The sequence below is a fragment of the Mobula hypostoma genome, chromosome 22, assembly GCF_963921235.1.
Source record: "Mobula hypostoma chromosome 22, sMobHyp1.1, whole genome shotgun sequence".
Classification (NCBI taxonomy): domain Eukaryota; kingdom Metazoa; phylum Chordata; class Chondrichthyes; order Myliobatiformes; family Myliobatidae; genus Mobula; species Mobula hypostoma.
This window is the reverse complement of record NC_086118.1, coordinates 2,803,714-2,825,514: the sequence shown is the minus strand read 5'-3', so window position 1 is coordinate 2,825,514 and position 21,801 is coordinate 2,803,714. Positions and strand designations below refer to the sequence as shown.

The following is a 21,801-nucleotide window of genomic DNA, read 5'->3' as shown; positions in this document are numbered from 1 at the left end:
GATGTTGGACGGGGAGAGACGGACAGGATGAGATGTTGGACAGGGAGGTCTGGGGAGAGACAGGCAGGGTGAGATGTTGGACGGGGAGAGATGGACAGGGTGAGATGTTGGACGGGGAGAGACGGACAGAGTTGGGTGTTGAACGAGGAGAGGTGGACAGGGTGAGATGTTGGACGGGGAGAGACGGGCAGGGTGAGATGTTGGACAGGGAGGTCTGGGGAGAGATGGACAGGGTTTGATGGTGGACGGGGAGAAACGGACTGGGTGAGATGTTGGATGGGGAGGTCTGGGGAGAGACGGACAGGGTGAGATGTTGGACGGGGAGAGACGGACAGGGGGGGATGTTGGATGGGGAGAGACGGACAGGGTGAGATGTCGGACGGGGAGTTCTGGGGAGAGGTGGACAGGGTGGGATGTTGGACGGGGAGGTCTGGGGAGAGATGGACAGGGTGGGATGTTGGACAGGGACAGACGGATACAGTGAGATGTTGGACGGGGAGGTCTGGGGAGAGACGGACAGGGCGAGATGTTGCACAGAGAGATCTGGGGAGAGACAGACAGGGTGAGATGTTGGACGGGGAGATCTGGGGAAAGACGGACAGGGTGGGATGTTGGACGGGGAGAGACGGACAGGGTGAGATGTTGGACGGGGAGAGACGGACAGGGTGAGATGTTGGACAGGGAGGTCTGGGAAGAGACGGACAGGGTGAGATGTTGGACAGGGAGGTCTGGGGAGAGACGGGCAGGGTGAGATGTTGGACAGGGAGGTCTGGGGAGAGACGGGCAGGGTGAGATGTTGGACGGGGAGAGACGGATAGGGTGGGATGTTGGACAGGGAGGTCTGGGAAGAGACAGACAGGGTGAGATGTTGGACAGGGAGGTCTGGGGAGAGACGGGCAGGGTGAGATGTTGGACAGGGAGGTCTGGGGAGAGACGGGCAGGGTGAGATGTTGGACGGGGAGAGACGGATAGGGTGGGATGTTGGACAGGGAGGTCTGGGAAGAGACGGACAGGGTGAGATGTTGGACAGGGAGGTCTGGGGAGAGACGGGCAGGGTGAGATGTTGGACAGGGAGGTCTGGGGAGAGACGGGCAGGGTGAGATGTTGGACGGGGAGAGACGGATAGGGTGGGATGTTGGACGGGGAGGTCTGGGGAGAGACGGACAGGGTGGGATGTTAGACGGGGAGGTCTGGGGAGAGACGGACAGGGTGGGATGTTGGACGGGGGAGACGGACAGGGTGAGATGTTGGACGGGGAGGTCTGGGGAGAGACGGACAGAGTGGGATGTTGGACAGGGAGAGACGGACAGGGTGAGATGTTGGACGGGGAGAGACGGACAGGGTGAGATGTTGGGCGGGGAGATCTGGGGAGAGACGGACAGAGTGGGATGTTGGACAGGGAGAGACGGACAGAGTGGGATGTTGGACAGGGAGAGACGGACAGGGTGAGATGTTGGACGGGGAGAGACGGACAGGGTGAGATGTTGGGCGGGGAGATCTGGGAGAGATGAGCTCTCCAGGTTTAAGCCTGCCAGAACGCTGAATCAGAGCTCCCCCTGCTGTAATTGCCTTGTATTATCGGTCAAATCCCAGCAGCTCACCTTCGGGAACTGTTGCTTGGACTGCGTGCGCGTGCGTGTGCGTGTGTGTGTGCGTGTGCGTGTGTGTGTGCATGTGTGTGTGTGTGTGTGTGTGTGTGTGTATACGTGCGTGCGGGGGGGCGGAATCGGAAGAGAACACTTCCTTCTCCACTCCTCCTCCTCATCATCTGATGACCTAGAGGGAGGTGAGGGAAGGTGGCCTCTCTCCACTTGCTGACTTGCATTTTCCTCACACAGAGGCTGTGTAACGACAGGGGCAAATGCGTGTGTGGACGATGCAAGTGTGAAGATGGAAGCCCAGACCTCACCTGTGGCAGCAGCTATCTGGTAAGTAGAGGCATGTGTGTTCTTGCTCCTCTACCCTCAGTTAGCCCAGACTGCTTCATAGCCACAGTGCCCTGACGTGTGCTCACAACAAGCTCTCACAAACAGCAACGCAGTTCACAGCAATGGATACCACCAACACTGCTCCCATGAAGTTCTCCAAAGGTGTCCATGAACAGGGGTTATCCATTGCAGTGATAAATCTGGCCGAGGGCCCCTTCTCTACCAACTCTGAATGGTGACAAGGCGTTCGGGGTTAGACAATGCAGGGGATCAGATCACTGGATGGTTTGAGCCCAGCCTGAGGGTCAGCCTTGTAGTTAAATCTCCTCCCTTTCACCCCTGAAGGCCAACTTGCCACCTCTGTCCATTCCCCACTCTGTACGATAACAGTTGTGGTTCTCAACAACCTTGAGGAACTCTGAAAGTACAGGTGAGGTTGGTGACTTTGAATGGAGCCACAAGCCAGGATACTTACCGCTAGTGCTGGCAGTGATTTCGGAAGATCTGCTGTGACTCGATTATCATCCTGACCCCACTGGGTGTTAATCACCTTTCTTAAGTTTTTGTGTGAACCTCAGTCTTCTGGCCAAGGTCACCACCAGGACTAGGGGAAGGGAGTACTCCAGCTGTTTCCCACTGTTATTGTACCACAGGGCAAGTTGTGCCCCAGGTTTTCCTTTTAGGGTCAAGAGGACCATTCATGCCTTCTTGGTAATGAGAGAATTCCACAGAGAAATACCTGTGGGGATTTGGTAGGTTCCTCTGTCATGGGTCCTGTATTTAACAGCTCCATTTTCACTGGAGAAAAAGTCACATCAGGGCTCTGGTCTCCATCAAGAAGTGTTCCAGCATCCAGCTGCCAGTGTTTGATGACAATGGGTTCTTTTCCTTCTGTCTGTGTCCTGCAGCAACAGCTGGGGCTGTGTGAGGACACTCGGAGCTGTGTCCAGTGCAAGGCCTGGAACACCGGGGAGAAGAAGGGACAGAACTGCCAGAGGTGTACCAATGAATTCGAGCTGGTGGACGAGCTGAAATCAGGTCAGTGAGGGCTTCATTCTCTTACACTACTTTCTCCTCAGCCATTTACACAGTCCTCTCCTGTTCCCCTGTGCTCGAAGGTTCGCAGTGTGGGCAGGTACCCTAAATTAGTTTTCCCAGTTTTCTGAAACCTTTACTCTGGTTACCTCCCAAAGTACATTCCCTGCTCTGTGTACCAATGTCATGGTGAAGCAATAGAATATGGACCAACACAGGACAGGAACAAGCTTTGCAGCCCACTGTGACACGAGATTCTGTAGATCTGGAGCAACATACATAAAATGCTGGAGATCTCAGCAAGTCAGGCAGCATCTACAGAGGGAAATAAACAGTCAATGTCTCGGGCCAAGACCCTTCATCAATCCTGATGAATGGTCTTTTCCCAAAATATCGACATTTCTTTTCCCTCAGTAGACGGCGCCTGGCCTGCTATGTGATGCTTCTGCCCTCAATATGCCAAACTGAATAAACTAGTAAATGAAGCTATGTATCTGCACACGGTCCACTTGTACTGTAAATAGCAAATTGCCAGTTACCCCACTGGTTGGTGGAAGAATATCATTCTGTACCTCCTCGTGATTTGGAGGCTTTGTCCATAAGGCAACCAGCGTTTGGTTTAGTGGTTCTGTCTCCAGCACCGAGCACTGGCCACTCTTTCTTCCCAGGAAAGGCTTGTTACTGTAACTCCAGGGCTGGAGAGCTCCAACTTGGTGAGCTGACGATTTGCTTTGCCCCGCAGATGACCAAATGGCAGAGAGCTGCTCTTTCCGGGATGAGGATGATGACTGCACATACTACTACACGGTGGTGAGACAGCCAGATCGAAACACAAGCCACATCCAGGTGCTCAAGAAGAAAGGTGAGTGGGGCGGAGAGATCAGAGTGCTCAGCAGGGAAGACGATATCTGTGGGGTGAGAAGCAGTTTGTGGCTAGGGCAGACGGCTCATTGGAGCTCCCAGCATCTGTTAAGGAACTTTGGTGTCAGAACTGCTAAAGACCCCCCTATCCCCACCATTTAGTTTTGCTGCAAGCTGATTGATTTGAGGTAGATTGCCAAGATTAATTTACACTCTTGGTGCTAGGAGGCAGGAGAAGTATTGGAATTGGTTTATGATTGTCACACATACTGAGGCACAATGAAAAACATGTCTTACATACTGTTGATACAGATCAAGTCATTGTACAGTGCTTTGAGGTAGAACAGTAACAATTCAGAATAAAGTCTAAAAGCTACAGAGAAAGTGTACAGTAGGTAAGCAACAAGATAGATTGTAAGGTTAATAGGCCATCTTAACTTACAAGAGGTTCATTCAAGACTCTGTCAGCTAAGGGATAGAAGCTATTCTTGAGTGTGTTGGCGGGTGCTTTCATTTTCTGCCTGATGGGAAAGGGGAGAAGAGAATGTCTGGGCTGGGTGGCATCTTTGATTATGTTGGCTGTTTTACTGGGGCAGAAGGAAGTGTAGTGCATGGAGGAGGGGTGAGTTCTGTGCTGTGCTGTGCATGACACTCTGCAGTTTCTTGCAGTCCTGGGCAGAGTGATTGATGCATCTGCATAGGAAACTTGCTGTAGTGTATCAATAAAAGTTGGTAAAAGTTGACGGGGATATGGAAAATTTCTTTTGAACAGGTCATACCTCCCCCAGAAGAGATTCCAATTATCCAAGAACCTGAAGCCCTGCCCCCTACACCAGCCTCTCAGCCTCGCATTTATCTGCCAAATCATCCTGTTTCTACCCTCACTGGCACATGGCACTGGCAGCAATCCAGAAATTACTACCCGGGAGGTCCTGCTTCTCAGCTTTCTGCCCAGCTCTCTAAATTCTCTTTTCAGGACCTCATTACTTCTTGAGGAAGTATAGGTGTTGTTGAGGTCTCATCAATGACCTTGTTTGATGGCAGAGTCTTTGGGAAGGGAGGATAGGTTTGAGGCACAGCCCACTGCCTCAGAGACTTCCACTACTGGACAAGGAGTTCCTGCACCTGGTCTCTATGATGGTCAAACAGAGCAAGATAGTAGCAGCTGGGAGATGATGCACTTGTGGTCATAGTTAGATGCAGGAGGTTGGGGAAAGGGAGAAATGGTTGGTAACTGGTGGTGTCAGAAGGCTTGGGACCAGAGTGGCAGGAGGGGGGTGTCGGAGAGTTGGATGTTGGGGAGTTCAGGAGGTTTGGATCAGCAGATCACAGTGGGGGGGGGATGATGGAAATTGGGGAGGTCAGAGATGTGTGGTGTTGAAAACTTTGAGGGGTAAGATGTCAGTGATTTCAGAAAGTAGAGAGGCAGGGAGTAAAGGGACTGGAAACGTGAACCCTGATCCTCTTTCCACTGCCTGACCTGCTGAGTGTTACCAACATCCTCTGTTTTATTTTGAATTTGTAATATCTGTACTTCTTAAAAAAACTTTTAAAGAGTTTGTTGGGGCTTGGCAGCAACAGTGAGGTAACTGGGGGCCAGTGGAGAGTTTGTTTTAAATTACGGAAGTACATTTATTGCAACCTTGCAATTCTACAATACTACAACAAAAACACAGGGACAATAGCAATGAGACCATAGACCATAAGACAGAGGAGCAGAATTAGGCCATTCAGCCCATCGAGTCTGCTCTGCCATTCCATCATGGCTGATCCCGGATCCCACTCAACCCCATACACCTGCCTTCTTGCCATAACCTTTGATGCCCTGACCAATCAGGAAACTATCAATATTTGTTTTAAATATATACATGGTCTTGGCCTCCACTGCAGTCTGTGGCAGAGCATTTCACAGGTTCACTACTCTCTGGCTAAAAAAATCCCTCCTTACCTCTGTTCTAAAGGGTCACCCCTCAATTTTGAGGCTGTACCCTCTAGTTCTGGATAGCACCACCGTGGTAAACATCTTCTCCACATCCACCCAATCTCATCCTTTCAACATTCGGTACAGGCCCAAAGCTGCCAAACGCTCTTCATATGTTAACCCCTTCATTCCTGGAATCATCCTCGTAAACCTCCTCTGGACCCTCTCCAATGACAACACATTCTTTCTGAGATATGGGGCCCAAAACTATTGACAATACTCCAAGTGCGGCCTGACGAGTGTCTTATAAAGGCTCAGTGTTATTTCCTTGTTTTCGTATTCTATTCCCCTTGAAATAAATGCCACCATTGCATTTGCCTTCTTTACCACAGACTCAACTTGTAAATGAACCTTCTGGGAGTCTTGCACAAGGACTCGCAAGTCCCTCTGCATCTCTGATGTTTGAACCTTCTCCCCATTTAGACAATAGTCCGCATTATTGTTCCTTTTACCAAAATGCATTATCATACATTTCCCAACACTCTATTCCAACTATTGTACTTACTGTTTATTACAAATTACTATAAATTACACATTGCACATTCAGACGGAGATGTAAAAATCTTTACTCCTCATTTATGTAAAGGATGTAAGAAATAAAGTCAATTCATATTTAATTCAATTCGAGTTCAGTTCAATTCATCTGTAACTGTTTTTGCCCATTCTTCCAATTTGTCCAAGTCCTGCTGCAATCACATTGCTTCCTCAGCCCCACCTACCCCTCCATTTATCTTCATATCATCTGTAAACTTTGCCACAAAGCCATCAGCTTCACTATCCAAATCACTGGCAAACAATGTGAAAAGTAGCGGTCCCAATACTGGTCATTGAGGAACACCGCTAGTCACTGGCAGCCAACCAGAAAAGGCCCTCTTTATTCCCACTCACTGCCTCCTGCCTGTCAGCCATTCCACTATCCATGCCAGTATCTTTCCTATAATGCCATGGGATTTTATCTTGTTAAGCAGCCTCATGTGTGGCACCTTATTAAATGCCTTCTGAAAATCCAAGGAATTGACATCCACTTTGTCCACTCTGCTGGTTATTTCCTTGAAGAACTCCAACAGATTTGTCAGGCAAGGTTTTCCTTTACAGAAACCATGGTAACTTTGACTTATTTTGTTGGGGCACCCTTTGAGAGAAGGGTAGTGCAGTCTGATGTGACCAGAATGAACATTAAATTTTCCTGAATGCTATTGCTATTGCTTTACTTTGGAAATTAAAGAAGAAAAACTCAGTTTATTAAAGAAGAACAACGCATATCAAGACATATATAGCTCCTCCTCGTTTAACGAAGGAGATTTTTGATGACAACATTTCTGGTCAAGAATACTCTAACGTTTTCATTTCTTTTTCCCCGGCTTAAAGCCACATACAGCTGACCATGCTGGAATACCGGTTTCTCCAGATAAATCAACACATTTTCCATGGTTTGGCCTTGCGCCTTACGTATAGTCATAGCAAAGCATGACTGTATCGGGAACTGGCTCCGCTGAAGAGGAACATCTTCCCCTTCTGATAAATAGAGAGTAATTCTTGGGATCATGACAATGTCATTTTTGAACGTACCAATGTTTATCTTTGCTACGATAAGATTGTTGTGCAGTTCTTCCACCATCATTCACGTTCCATTGCAAAGCCTTGGTGGATCCAAGTTCCTCACAGAAATGATGGCAGATCCCCTCTTCAATTCCAGTTTATGTGGTGGCAATCCAGAGAGTTTGACCGAATCAAGGAATTCTGTTGGAAAATGAGTGGCATTAGCTCCTTCACTTACGGCATTGAAGGAGCAGTATTCTTTCATGATTCCAGGGAAGCGTCTCATGCATGTGAAGTTTATTTTTCGCATCATTTCATTGAGAGGAACGAAGATAGAATTCCTCGAGAACAGTTCTGCAGGATTGTCAAATGTCAGGTAGATGAAATCAATACATTCTTCCATGGTTTTTGCTGGCGGAATCATATCTTCAGGTAATTGGATTTCATCATTTTCATTTTTCTGAATCTTCTCCAGCATCCAATAAGAACTCAGAATATTGCCCTTCTCCCCCACTCAATCGTGTGTTTCTCTTCAATTGAAACTTGATGAAGCTTCTCCATAAGTAGGATTTTTTAATGCATGAATTTTCCACATCAGCATCATTTCTCGTTTCACAACTGCTAGAAGCTGACAGAAATTGCCACAGCAAATGGTTAAAGTGCCCCCAGAGGCCTCATTCTTGCCGCATACATCATGAAGAGTCCGGTCCACGGCTTCAAAGCTCGCCCTCCTAATCATGGGGCACTCATCCCAGACAATAAGCCTCGCATTTCGGAGTAAATTTGCAATATTGGTGTTTTTATCGATGTTACAAAGAGCATCTTCATTGACTTTGAGGGATATTTTGAATCTTGAATGCGCTGTCTACCACCAGGCATCAATGTTGCTGCAATACCGGATGATGCTACAGCGACAGCAACACCTCCACCTCCCCTAACTTTAGCGAGGATCAAGTTGATGATAAATGTCTTGCCTGTTCCTCCTGGTGCATCGATGAAAATCATTGAAGAGAGATTCCTTTCCAAGCAGTCGCACACATATTCATATACTTCCCTTTGCTCATTATTCAATAGGGGCTCCTTCTGTGAAACAAATTCCTGCTGCACGTCTGTGTTGTAATGCAGTTCACGCAGAAATTCCAGATTGCCAGCACTTTGAGTAATTGTACCGTTTCTTGGTGTTGGCAAGTTATATTCTTCAAGTGTTTTGCCCAAGTTCTTAAGTTCCTCTTGGAAATACAGAAGAGCTTGTCCATGATGCCTCTCCTCGATCATGGTATTAGGATCATTGATAGTTCTCCTCTCCATTTGTAAGAAATCTTCAGATATTGCATTCTTGACTGGTTCCATAATTGCTGTGAATTGTTGATTTCAGTGTTTGTTAGCAAGACGACAAACAAATCTCTCATTGCTCCGGGCATTCTTGTTCTCACTGCTTCTTTCATAGTTTGCTGCCAATGATCGTCAGCTTGCAACAATCCTCTCTCTCTGCTGACGTCTTTGAATGATGGAAGGATATCTCCATCATGTGTTTTCAATGATTCAAAAGATAGTGACCCCTTTATGTGATGAAGAAGAAGTCTCAAATAGTGGAGGTCACCACTTTGTGGAGAAACGGTATACACTCGACCCAGAACATCAGCCTTAGAAATCCTGGAGTAGTCCTCCACTCTTTTCCCCATTCTCCTTCTTTCCCATCTCTTATTAGTCCAAGTGTAGAATCTGAGAATAGGGTGTTTCGAAGTACTTCATTACAATAAGATTTAAATATCTCTTATTGATGGGTCGCAGGTTGATCTGTCCCAGTCCTGCACATACTGATGGTGATTAGCAGAACGTGACTGCTCGAAATAGAGCTGCCCTGCCCTTTTGCTGCGGTGAGTGTCGCTGCTGTGAGCACCGTGAGGCACTGCTGGGGCTGGCCGTGCGCATGCGTCGTGGTGTCATGTCGCGGGTTTCCATGGACGGTGGAATCGGCTCTGTGAGCATCGTGAGGCTGGCCGTGCGCATGTGTCGTGGTGTCGTGGTTTCCTTTAAAACTGGAATCGGCTCGGGTTGTGGAAAGTAGGGCCTGTTGATTGAGGAGTGAGCAATTTCATATGAACATATAACCTTGAACTTTGCATGCATTCTGTAAGTTAGCACATTTTAAGTTGATTTATCAAAAAAAGTGCCGCTGTAATGCACAGTTTATGCTAATTGGAGGTCACAAACAGACAGACAGAGCATGAGAATTTTAGTATATAGACTAATCTCCAAGTACACTGAAACCTCATCCTTAATAATGGACTCCAACACTTTCCCAACCACTGAGGTTAGGCTAACTGGTCTATAATTTCCTTTCTTTTGCCTTCATTCCTTCTTAAAGAGTGGAGTGACATTTGCAATTTCCCAGACCTCCAGAACCATGCCAAAATCAAGAGATTCATGAAAGATCATGACAAATGCATTTGTTACCTCTTTAGCAACTCTGGGATGTAGTCCATCTGGTCCAGGTGACTTGTCCACTTTAAGACATTTCAGTTTGCCTAGTACTTGTTTCTTTGTAGTAGCAATGACACTCACAGACCTCGGCACGCTGCTAGTGTCTTCCACAGTGAACACTGATGCAAAGTACTTATTAAGTTCGTCCACCATTTCTTTGTTTCCCATTGATACCTCACCAGGATTATTTTCCAGTGGTCCAATAACACCTCTCGCCTTCCATTTACTCTTTATAAAGCTGAAAAAATGTCTAATACCCTGCTTTATACTATTGGCTAGTTTGCCCTCTTATTTCATCTTTTCCCTTCTTATGGCTTTTTTTATTTGCCTTTTATTGAATTTTAAAAGCTTCCCAATCATCCAACTTCCCACTCACTTTTGCAACATTAAATGGCCTTTCCTGGGCTTTTATGCAGCCCTAACTTCCTTTGTCAGCCACGGTTGCCTATGCTCCTGTCTATCACCTCTTCACTTTCCCTAACAAGCCAAAGATTAGCGAGCTGCAGCTCCAGTTCCCTAACACGGTCCCTAAGTAGCTGCATCTCAATGCACCTGGTGTAGACGTGGCCATCGGGGAGGCTGGAAGTCTCCTGGAAATCCCACATCTGACACCCAGAACAGAACACTGTCTCTGCAGATGCACCCCCTATTATCTCAAGAGTTAAATAAGAAAAAGAAATAAAAAAACAAACTTATCTACTCATCTCACCTCAGCCTGTTCTCGCCAAAGCCTTACCACTCTGACTCAGACCACTCCGATGATGACCGCTCCGATGATGATCACTCTTTATGGAGACAGGGTTTTACAAGCTCTGCTCCAGACCTGCATGGGAACGATTCTACTACATCTGCGCTGCTGTCCAATCAAAGACACCTGCTGAAAACTGGCTGCTTTTTCAAGCTCCACTCCAGATCTGTGCGGGAACACATCTACTACATCTGCACTGCTGTCCAATCAAATACAGACTAAATTAGAACATTACCATCCCTACCTGGGATGACTTTTATCCCCCTCGTGCCCAGCAGAATCAGAGCCTCCCTAGTACCTGTGAAACCACATGCCCTTTCTCTAGTGATAGATGAATATAGAGCCAAAAAGTTACCAGGCAACCGGCCCAATCACTGCCTGCTTCCAAAACCAATGAATAGCTATCTTTGCCAGCCCCAGGAACAAGGACATCTTAGACCATAAGACATAGGAGCAGAATTAGGCCATCTGGCCCATTGAGTCTGCTCCACCATTCAACAACTGATCCTTTTTTTAAATCTCCTCAACCCCACTTCCCAACCTCCTTCCCATAACCTTTGATGCCGTGTCCAATCAAGAACCTATCAATCTCTGACTTAAGCACATCCAACAACCTGGCTTCCACAGCTGCATGTGGCAATAAATTCCACAAATTCACCACCCATTGGCTAAAGAAATTTCTCCGCTTCTCTGTTAGAATGGATGCCCCTCTATCCTGAGGCTGTGCCCTCTTGTCCTACACTCTCCCACCATGGGAAACACCCTCTCCACATCTACTTTGTCTAGGGCTTTCAACATTCGAAAGGTTTCAATGAGATCCCCCCTCATCATTCTGAATTCCAGAAAGTACAAACCCAGAGCCATCAAATGTTCCTCGTATGATAACCCTTTCATTCCTGGAATCATCCTTGTGAACCTCCTCTGGACCCTCTCCAATGCCAGCACATCTTTTTTAAGATTGGGGAGCTGGAAAACTGTTCACAATACTCAAGGTGAGGCTCACCAGTGCCTTATAAAGCCTCAGTATTATGTCCCTGCTCTTGTATTCTGGACCTCTTGAAATGAATGCTAACATGGTATCGCCGTTTACAAAATGGTCCACACATTTATTTCTACTACCAAAGTGCATGACCATGCATTTTCCAACATTGTATTTAATTTCCCACTTTCTTGCCTAATCTCCTAATCTGTCTAAGTACTTCTGCATCCTACCTGTTTCCTCAACACCACCTGCCCCTCCACCAATCTTTTTATCATCTGCAAACTTGTCAACAAAGCCATCTATTCCATCATTAAATCATTTATATACAGCATAAAAAGGAGTTGTCCCAACACCGATCCCTGTGGAACACCACTAGTCACTGGCAGACAACCAGAAAAGGATCTTTTATTCCCACTCGCTGCCTCTTACCAATCAGCCAATGCTCTAACTCTATTAGTAACTTTCCTGTAATACCATGGGCTCTTAACTTGGTAAGCAGCCTCATGTGTGGCACCTTGTCAAAGGCCTTCTGAAAGTCCAAATATACAACATCCACTACATTCCCTTTATCTATCCTACATGTAATCTTCTAAAACAATTCCAACAGGTTCATCAAGCAGGATTTTCCCTGAAGGAAACCATGCTGACTTTGTCCTATCTTGTCCTGTGTCACCAAGTACTCCATCACCTCATCCTTAACAATTGACTCCAACATCTTCCCAACCACTGAGGTCAGGCTAACTGGTCTACAATTTCCTTTCTGCTGCCTTCCTCCTTTCTTAAAGATTGGAGTGACATTTGCAATTTTCCAGTCCTCTGGCACAGTGCCAGTGTCCAATGATCTTTGAAAGATCATTTCTAATGCCACCAGAAACTCTAACACTACCTCTTTCAGAAACCTAGGGTGCAGTTCATCTGGTCCGGGTGACTTATGTATCTTTAGGTCTTTCAGCTTTTTGAGCACCTTCTCTCTTGTAACAGTAACTGCACCCACTTCTCTGCCTTCACACACTACAACATCAGGCATACTGCTAGTGTCTTCCACAGTGAAGACTGACGCAAAATACTCACTTAGTTCATCAGTCATCTCCTTGTCCCCCGTTATTATTTCTCCTGCCTCATTTTCTAGCGGTCCTATATCCACTCTCATTTCTCTTTTAATTTTAACATACTTGGAAAAACTTTTACTATCCACTTTGATATTATTTGCTAGCTTGCTTTCATATTTCACCTGTTCCCTTCTGATGATCTTTTTTTTTAGTTGCCCTCTGTAGGTTTTTCAAAACTTCCCAATCCTCTATCTTCCCACTAATTTTTGCTTTGTTGTATGCCCTTTCTTTTGCTTTTACAATTGCTTTGACTTCCCTTGTCAGCCACGTTGTACTACTTTACCATTTGAGTATTTCTTCATTTTTGGATTACATATGTCCTGCATCTTCCTCATTTTTCCCAGAAACTCACACCATTGCTGCTCTGCTGACATCCCTGCCAGCAGCTCCTTCCAATTTACTTTGGCCGACTCCTCTCTCAAACCACTGTAATTTCTCTTACTCTGCTGAAATACTGCTACATCAGACTTCACTTTCTCCCTATCAAATTTCAAGTTAAACACAATCATATTGTGATCACTGGATCCTAAGGGTTCTTTGACCTATTCGCCTCTGGTTCATTACATAACACCCTTCCATTATGGCTGATCCCCTAGTAGGCTCAATGACAAACGGCTCTAAAAAGCCATCTCATAGGCATTCAACAAACTCAGCTCTCTTGAGGTCCATTACCAACCTGATTTTCCCAATTGACCTGCATGTTAAAATCTCCCATGACTACCATAACATTGCCCTCTTGACTCGCCTTTTCTATTTCTTGTTGTAACCTGTGGTCCACCTCCCAGCCACTGTTGGGAGGCCTGTATATAACTGCCATCGACGTCCTTTAACCCTTGCAGTTTCTTAATTCAACCCACGAAGGTTCAACATTTTCCAATCCTATGTCACATCTTTCAACTGATTTGATGCCATTCTTTACCGGCAGAGCCACACCATCCCCTCTGCCTACCTTCCCATCTCTCCAATATAACATGTGTAGCCCCCTGGTAAGCCCCTGGCTCGCTCAGCCTGCTTTTGTCTAGGGGGAGCAGCCTCCGGCCCTGCCAGACTGGGTAATCAAGTTTGTGTGGATGCTGTGTGATATACCCCACCCGCCAAATAACAGACAATACACCATATGCGATTAAATGATTAGACTTTATAGATCTTATTTGGAACTATGTAATTAATAGAGATAAAATGTAAAGGGAAAGTAAAAGGCGCCAAACTTATCAAAGTTCAACCACTTCGTGCACAACAGTTGGAGCCCAGTTAACGGAGTCTTCTTTCCACCATTCGATCCCCTCCGACCTCCTTGACCACGGTGGTCGACCAGATGCTCCACACAAGTCTGTCTTCGTCTCCTCTCCTCGCTGAAGACTCTGGGCCTCGGACTCCCGCTCGGGATCCGTCCCGTCACCCAGTTTACAGCATCGTGTCTCCTCTCTCAGTCCCCGTCGCGCCTTCTGCCCCAAAGCCCGCGAAAACAATAGCTTACAGACACACAAGAAAGAATAACATCTATCCCAATTGGTTACCAAATGAATACAATTCTCTTATCAGTAATTACAACCCAAACAAGCTGCGAGAGAGAAGCACTTTTTCAACAGTTAACATAACGAAGAAGCCATTTTATTAGCTTTAGCAGTAACATAAAAGAAGAAACCCCTTACACATGTAACCTTGAACATTCACCTCCAAACTACAACCATCCTTCAGCCACAATTCAGTGATGGCCACATGATACCTGGCTACCTGTAACATTTCAACAAGATCATCCACCTTATTTCTTACACTACACGCATTTCGATACAACACCTTGAGTACCATATTTGCTATCCTTTCTGATTCTTCATCCCTATAATGATTTGATACTCAGCCTATTGGCTGCAACTGAGCCCCATCACTTGCCTGCCCTTCCTGACAGTCTGACTGTATGCTACCTTTACTTTTTTACCATCTGTCCTACCCTGAGTCCCTTCACCCACCCCCCCACCAAGTTAGATTAAACCCTCCCCAACGGTCCTAACAAATATTGGTCCCCCCTCAGGTTCAGGTGCAACCCGTTACCTTTAGAACAAGTCATACCTCCCCCAGAAGAGATCCCTATTATCCATGAACCTGAAAACCTGTTCCCTGCACCAGCTTCTCAGCCACACATTTATCTGCCAGATCATCCTGTTTCTACCCTCACTGGCGTGTGGCAAGGCAGCAATCCAGAAATTACTACCCGGGAGGTCCTGCTTCTCAGCTTTCTACCTAGCTCTCTCAATTCTCTTTTTCAGGACCTCATTGCTTTTCCCCCCTATGTCATTGGTACCAATATGTACCAAGACATTTTCCTCCCCCTTGAAACCCACAGCCCCCTTACTGGATGACCAAATATGGCGGGGCTAAAATACAAGCAGAAGGTGATGAGCAGTCCCCAGAGATGTGTGAATAGGAGCTGCAGTCTCACACACTCCCTGTACACGTGGTACATTGTCTCTTCCAGTCCGCAGGAGTGACGGGTGGCTGGGAGATCCATGTACAAGCTCAGGAACATGACAGGGCACCACAGGTGTCGTTGACTCTTCAGTGGTACATGCTCCAGCCTCACTGTGCACTGTGCAGGAAGTCAATCCCACTCTGATGGTTTCTTCTTCTCTTCCAGAGTGCCCTCCCGGAGGCTTCCTCTGGCTTATTCCGCTCATCATTTTCCTCATGCTCTTGCTGGGCCTGTTGCTGCTACTGTGCTGGAAGTACTGCGCCTGCTTTCGGGTGAGTAGCTCCCCGGTCACCGCCCTGTCTGTAGAGGGAAATAAAAGCCCCATAGGTGCACGTCAGACTGTGGATTGGCAAAGACTTGGTAGAGAGTTAAAATCTTTTCTGCAGGGTGGGCAGAGGTTTAAAGTGAGAGGAAGGAATTTTAAAGGAAGCTGAAGGCATGTTTAAACAGAATGAATTTTTCATGCTGCAGTACAGTGAAATGTATAAACAATACTACAAGCTACAAAAACAAATGGTACAAAAAATGAATAATGAGGAAGTGTTGATGGACCATTCAGAAATCTGCTGGCGGAGGAGAAGAAGCTGTTTCTAAAATGTTGAGTCTGGGTCTTCAGGCTCCTGCATCTCCTCTCCATATTAGTGAGAAGTGGGCATGAGCCAGATGATGAGGATATCAGGAAAGACGATGAAGATATGTGGAATGTTCTGCCGGAGGAAGAGTAGTGCAATCACATTAAGTGGTGTTTAGAGAGGCATTGAAAGAGGCAAGGCATAGAAGTGTAAGGGGGTTTCGTCTTTTATGTTACTGGGTAGGCTAATTAAAATGGCTTCTTTGTTATGTTATACTTGGGAATGCTTCTTTGTTAAACGCTGAGACGGTTCTTGCGTTCGCAGCTTGTTTTGGGTTAGACTGTGATAAGAAGATGTTACGAACCAATTGGCCTGGGACCAACAACGGTGATTGCCCAGATGCTCCACACGAGTCCGTCCCCGTCTCCTCTCCTCGCCGAATGCCCCGGTCGGGGTCCGACCCCCTTAGCGGGCTCACAGCACCTGGTCCATCCTCTGTCTCTCTCTCCCGCCTTCTGCCCCAAAACCCCCCGCGCATACAATATCTTTAGATGCACCCAAAAACATAACAACTATCCCAATTGGTTCGTAACATCTCCTTATCACAGTCTAACCCAAAACAAGCTGCTAGCGCAAGAACTTTCTTCGCATTTAACATAACAAAGAAGCATTCCCAAGTATAACATAACAAAGAAGCCATTTTAATTAGCCTACGCAGTAACATGAAAGACGAAACCCCCTTACAGAAGGATACAATGGTGATGGGGGCAGCTGGGATTAGAGTGTACGGTTAGGAGGGTCAGCATAGACATGGGCCGAAGGGCCATTTTTGTGCTGTGCAAATCTATGAAGACAGGCGGAGATGTCTGGGTCTCGGGGGGAATTGCACGGCTCTGTCCTGTGCACTGAGCACCCATGGGTGTTCAGAGTGAGACGAGAGCACCTCAGCGCAGCCCAGGTCGGGTTGGCAGCTTGACAGTCTCGAGAAAGTTGTTTATTCTTTGGGTTTTATCAGCCGGGAGGGAGGAGGCCATGACACCCTGAAGGAGGGAGGCAAAGGGGAAGTGTTGATGGGCTGACTGCAGAGGGGTTGGGATTGCCGTGGGGCTCTGGAGGCAGTTGTGCTCAGATCCTTGATTCCTCTGCTGTTTTATAAGTGCAGTGATTTTGAGATGTTCCCTGCAGAATCAGCAGCTGTGATTGACAGTGAGGGAGCAGATAGGAACTGCAGACAAAGCAGGAAAAACGACTTGCAAGGTCACGGCAAGGGAATCTGTGCAGGGTAGCAGAAGATGTAGGGAAGAAAATAATGTGGTTATAAAGTTGTGCGGGTTAAGTATCGGCGCAGAATATTGGAGCTGGGAGGTGATGTTGTAACTTGGACCCTTCAGGATCATTAAGGTACTGCGGTACAACAAGAGGAGACACACAGTCTGCTGAAGGAAGGCAGTGGGTGGGACAGAATCTGTGGGAGGAGATCAGGATGCAGAGTTTTACCCCAAAACAGCGACAATTCCTTCCCTCTTTCCAGTGCTGTTCAGTATGCTAAGTTATTCCACTTTAGGAAGATGCTGCTGGGTTGTAGAATTTTAGTATGAGGAGGAGCTGGCTAGGTAGGGTGATTTTGTTTGAGAGGAGAATTATGTGAGGTGAACAGCAAGAACCTAATTCCTGTAATAGAGAGGACGATAGGCGGGCCATAAGGTCACTGTTTAAAGGGTTAGGTGGACTGAAGAGGTTGTGTTTTTTTATTCGGTGGGCATTGGGGTTTGGTGCTCATTGCTTGATGAGGTGGAGGAGATGGGAACCATCCCTGCACTTGACCAGTACTTGTGCTGAAACCCACACAGCTCAGGATGGAAACATAGGCAGTATACTGAATGTCTACCACTCTTTCTGACGGGGGTACTTTCGTTAAATATATCATCTTATGAAACTACTCTGTGGCTTGGATTAAGACTTGTTAGAGCTTGGAAATGGGATTGGCTTAATCGGTGGGTTTTGGTCTCCAGTCTCAGTAGAGTTGCATAAATAAATTCTTGAAGGATCAAGGAACCGAGGATTATAGAAAGTTTAGACTAGCATAAATTGGCCATGGTCACAATGAATGATGGGACAGGTTTGAGGGCTGAGTGGCCTACTTGTAGTTTATCATGTTTTTGGGGTGTCCCACAATTGGTTTTGTGTTTTCAGACCCTGCTGCCCAATTACATTGTATGTTCTCTTGTAGCTTTTATTGAAGTGGTCGGTTTAAAATTGATCGAAAGGTCTCTAAAACTACGTCTCTGTGATTACTTAGTCTGACTTTGGACTGTGCTGGTAATGATGTCTCTCTCTTCTCCCAGGCTTGCTGTGCGAGGCTGCCTTGCTGTGCCATGTTGCCATGTTGTGCACAAGGTAACGTTAATCTGCCCTTAAAATTCAGGACAGGGTCGTTGTCTCAAACAGCCTCAGTTGTGGAGTATCTCGGTCTCAGAGGTTGGATCAGATGTACATTGGTTCAGGGTCCGATGATGATACACGCCATGAGCTCATTTCTACCAAAGCTTTGTGTGGTGGGTAGCCCTTCGGTTGAGGCCAGCCTGTTATCTGAGCCACATATAGTATGTGGCCATCAGGGCCTGCCTACCTGGGGATTGCGATGGGCATGATGCATACCTGGTACAAGCAGGTATAGCCGATGAGATATACCCCAGGCTACTGTGGGAGGCGAGGGAGGAGATTGCTGAGCCTCTGGCAATGATCTCTGCATCATCAATGGAGGCGGGAGAGGTTCTGGAGGATTGGAGGGTTGCGGATGTTGTTCCCTTAGTCAAGACGGAGTAGAGATAGCCCAGGAAATTATAGACCAGTGAGTCTTACTTCAGTGGATGGTAAGTTGATGGAGAAGATCCTGAGAGGCAGGATTTATGAACATTTGGAGAGGTATAATATGATTAGGAATAGTCAACATGGCTTTGTCAAGGGGAGGTCGTGCCTTACGAGCCTGAGTGAATTTTTTGAGGATATGACTAAGCACATTGCTGAAGGTCGAGCAGTAGATGTAGTGTATATGGATTTTAACAAGGCATTTGATAAGGTACCTCATGCAAAGCTTATTGAGAAAGTAAGGAGGCATGGGATCCAAGGGGACATTGCTTTCTGGATCCAGAACTGACTTGCTCACAGAAGGCAAAGAGTGGTTGTAGATGGGTCATATTCTGCATGGAGGTCGGTGACCAGTGGTGTGCCTCAGGGATCTGTTCTGGGACCCCTTCTCTTTGTAATTTTTATAAAAGACCTAGATGAGGAAGTGGAGGGATGGGTTAGTAAATTTGCTGATGACACAAAGGTTGGGGGTGTTGTGGATAGTGTGGAGGGCTGTCAGAGGTTACAGCGGGACATTCATAGGATGCAAAACTGGGCTGAGATGTGGCAGACGGAGTTCAACCCAGATAAGTGTGAGGTGGTTCATTTTGGTGGGTCAAATATGATGGCAGAATATCGTATTAATGGTAAGACTCTTGACAGTGTGGGGGATCAGAGGGATCCTGTGGTCCGAGTCCACAGAACATTCAAAGCTGTTGTGCAGGTTGACTGTGTGGTTAAGAAGGCATACAATGCATCAGCCTTCATCAACCGTGGGATTGAGTTTAAGAGCCAAGAGGTAATGTTGCAGCTATATAGGGCCCTGGTCAGACCCCACTTGGAGTACTGTGCTCAGTTCTAGTCACCTCACTACAAGGAGGATGTGGAAACTATAGAAAGGGTGCAGAGGAGATTTACCAGGGTGTTGCCTGGATTGGGGAGCATGCCTTATGAGAATAGGTTGAGTGAACTCGGCCTTTTCTCCTTGGAGCGACGGAGGATGAGAGGTGACCTGATAGAGGTGTATAAGATGATGAGGGGCATTGATCATGTGGATAGTCAGAGGCTCTTTCCCAGGGCTGAAATGGCTAACACGAGAGGGCACAGTTTTAAGGTGCTTGGAAGTAGGTACAGAGGAGATGTCAGGGCTAAGTTTTTTTACGCAGAGAGTGGTGAGTGTTGGAATGAGCTGCCTGCAATGGTGATGGAGGCGGTTACGATAGGGTGTTTTAGAGACTCCTGGATAGGTACACAGAGCTCAGAAAAATAGAAGGGTTATGGGTAACCCTGGATAATTTCTAAAGTAAGTACATGTTCGGCACAGCTTTGTGGGCCGAAGGGCCTGTATTGTGCTGTAGGTTTTCTATGTTTCTACACCCAAGGATGTACTGTATTTTGTTATTAAAGTATTTTATTAGCCTCTGCGCAAAATGAGATTTGCTGTGTAAACTGTCAATAATTGTGCCTTGCGCTTTATCTCCATCCTCCGATTTTATGCTTCCACATCCTTTAATCCTTGCAATTGTTATATTGACCATGCTTTGCAAGGATTAAAGGATGTGGAAGCATAAAATTACACGAAAAATCGGAGGATGGAGATAGAGCACTTGGCACAAATATCAGCCATTTACACAGCAATTCTCATGTTTGGTATGGGCCCCCAAATCCTAAGGACTTTCTCGAGGGGCACAATTGAGAGCATCCTGACTGGCTGCATCACTGCCTGTTATGGGAACTGTACTTCCCTTAATCGCAGGACTCTGCAGAGAGTGGTGCAGACAGCCCAGCACATTTGTAGTTTTTAATTTCCCATGATTCAGGACATTTTCAAGGGCAAGTGTGAATAAAGGGCCCATGACATCATTGGGGACCCGAGTCACCCCAACCACAATCTATTCCAGTTGCTACTATCCGGGAAGTGGTACCACAGCATAAAAGCCAGGACCAACAGGCTCCGTGACAGCTTCTTCCACCAGGCCATCAGACTGATGAACTCACGCTGATTTGAGTGTATTTCTGTTACGTTGACTGTTCTATTTATTATAAATTACTATGATTGCACATTTAGACGGAGACGTAACATAAAGATTTTTACTCATGTATGCGAGGGATGTAAGAAATAAAGTCAATTTCATTTAAGCTGAACAGTTACTGGATTTGTCCATGGTTCTTTTTTCAGGTACCATGGTTGGGTTTAAGGAAGACCACTACATGCTCCGTCAAAGCAAGCTCACTGCTAACCACCTGGACACGCCAATGCAGCGGACAAACAAATTGGACGGCACAGATATTGTCCGGTGGAAGGTGACGGACAATGTACACAAGGGGGCCACGGTTCACTCCCAGCTGATCAGCCCCAAGGATACTGGTGGGTGTCACGGCAAGGGGAAGGGCTGAACTGAGAAGGCTGGGAACTGTTCTTAGAAGCAGCTTCTTGCATTTCCAATGTTGAAAAAGCCTGTGGGGGTTCTTCCTCCTCCAGCAAAAACCAGAGCTGCCAGATTTTTGAGCTTTAAAAGATAGATCATGTTGAAATGGTTCCAAGGGGCATGAAAACTGACACAGAACTGTGCAACAGAAGTGCTGATCAGCGTTTCGGGTCAAAGCCCTTCACCTGTCCTGATGAAAGGCTTCAGCTCAAAATGTCAACGGTTCATTTCCCTCCATAGATGCTGCCTGACCTGCTGAATTCCTCCAGTGTTTAGTGGTAGCAAACAGCATGTTGGCTGACAGTTGTTGGGGAAATGTAGTTGGTTTGCTATTGTCACACATACTGAGATACCATAAGCAAATGGCCTTGCATACTGTTCTTCAGATCAATTCATTGCAACAGTGCGGGGAGGTGATACAAGAGCAAGCATTAACAGATGGCAGGTTAAAGTGTAACAGTTACAGAGAAAGTGCAGTGCAGGCAGACAAAAGGTGCAAAGCCAATACCAGGTAGATTGAGGTCAGGTGTGAGATAGTGAGGAAGTACGGACTTCATGTGTAGAGGGGAAGTTCATGCTGCTTTTCGAGTTGTGGTTTGAAGCTTTCACAAAGGTCTCTCTGACCCTCGCTCTGCTCTTCTCCCTCAGTTCTGTACAACCTGACCCTACGAGCTGCCCGAATGTTCAACCACGAGCTGAAAAACCCAGACTCGAGGGATTCCGAACAGCTGCGGCATATGGTGGATGAAAATGTAAGTGTGCCTTTTGTTTTACAGAAATAAATGTATTGCAACTTTAAGTTGCTACCATAACACATGA

The 21,801-nt window shown here is 46.6% G+C and overlaps 1 protein-coding gene across 6 annotated transcripts in view; it reads left to right on the top strand.

The window, feature by feature from the left end:
• Window positions 1-21,801, top strand: part of itgb4 (integrin, beta 4) — a 181,908-nt gene that overhangs the window by 91,742 nt on the left and 68,365 nt on the right. For all 6 annotated transcript variants that reach the window (XM_063030905.1, XM_063030903.1, XM_063030899.1 and 3 more), the window contains exons 15-21: window positions 1,839-1,928; window positions 2,837-2,966; window positions 3,706-3,825; window positions 15,300-15,406; window positions 18,052-18,103; window positions 20,733-20,921; window positions 21,631-21,734. In XM_063030905.1, coding sequence (XP_062886975.1) covers window positions 1,839-1,928; window positions 2,837-2,966; window positions 3,706-3,825; window positions 15,300-15,406; window positions 18,052-18,103; window positions 20,733-20,921; window positions 21,631-21,734 — 792 coding nt within the window. The remainder of the gene's footprint in view (window positions 1-1,838; window positions 1,929-2,836; window positions 2,967-3,705; window positions 3,826-15,299; window positions 15,407-18,051; window positions 18,104-20,732; window positions 20,922-21,630; window positions 21,735-21,801) is intronic.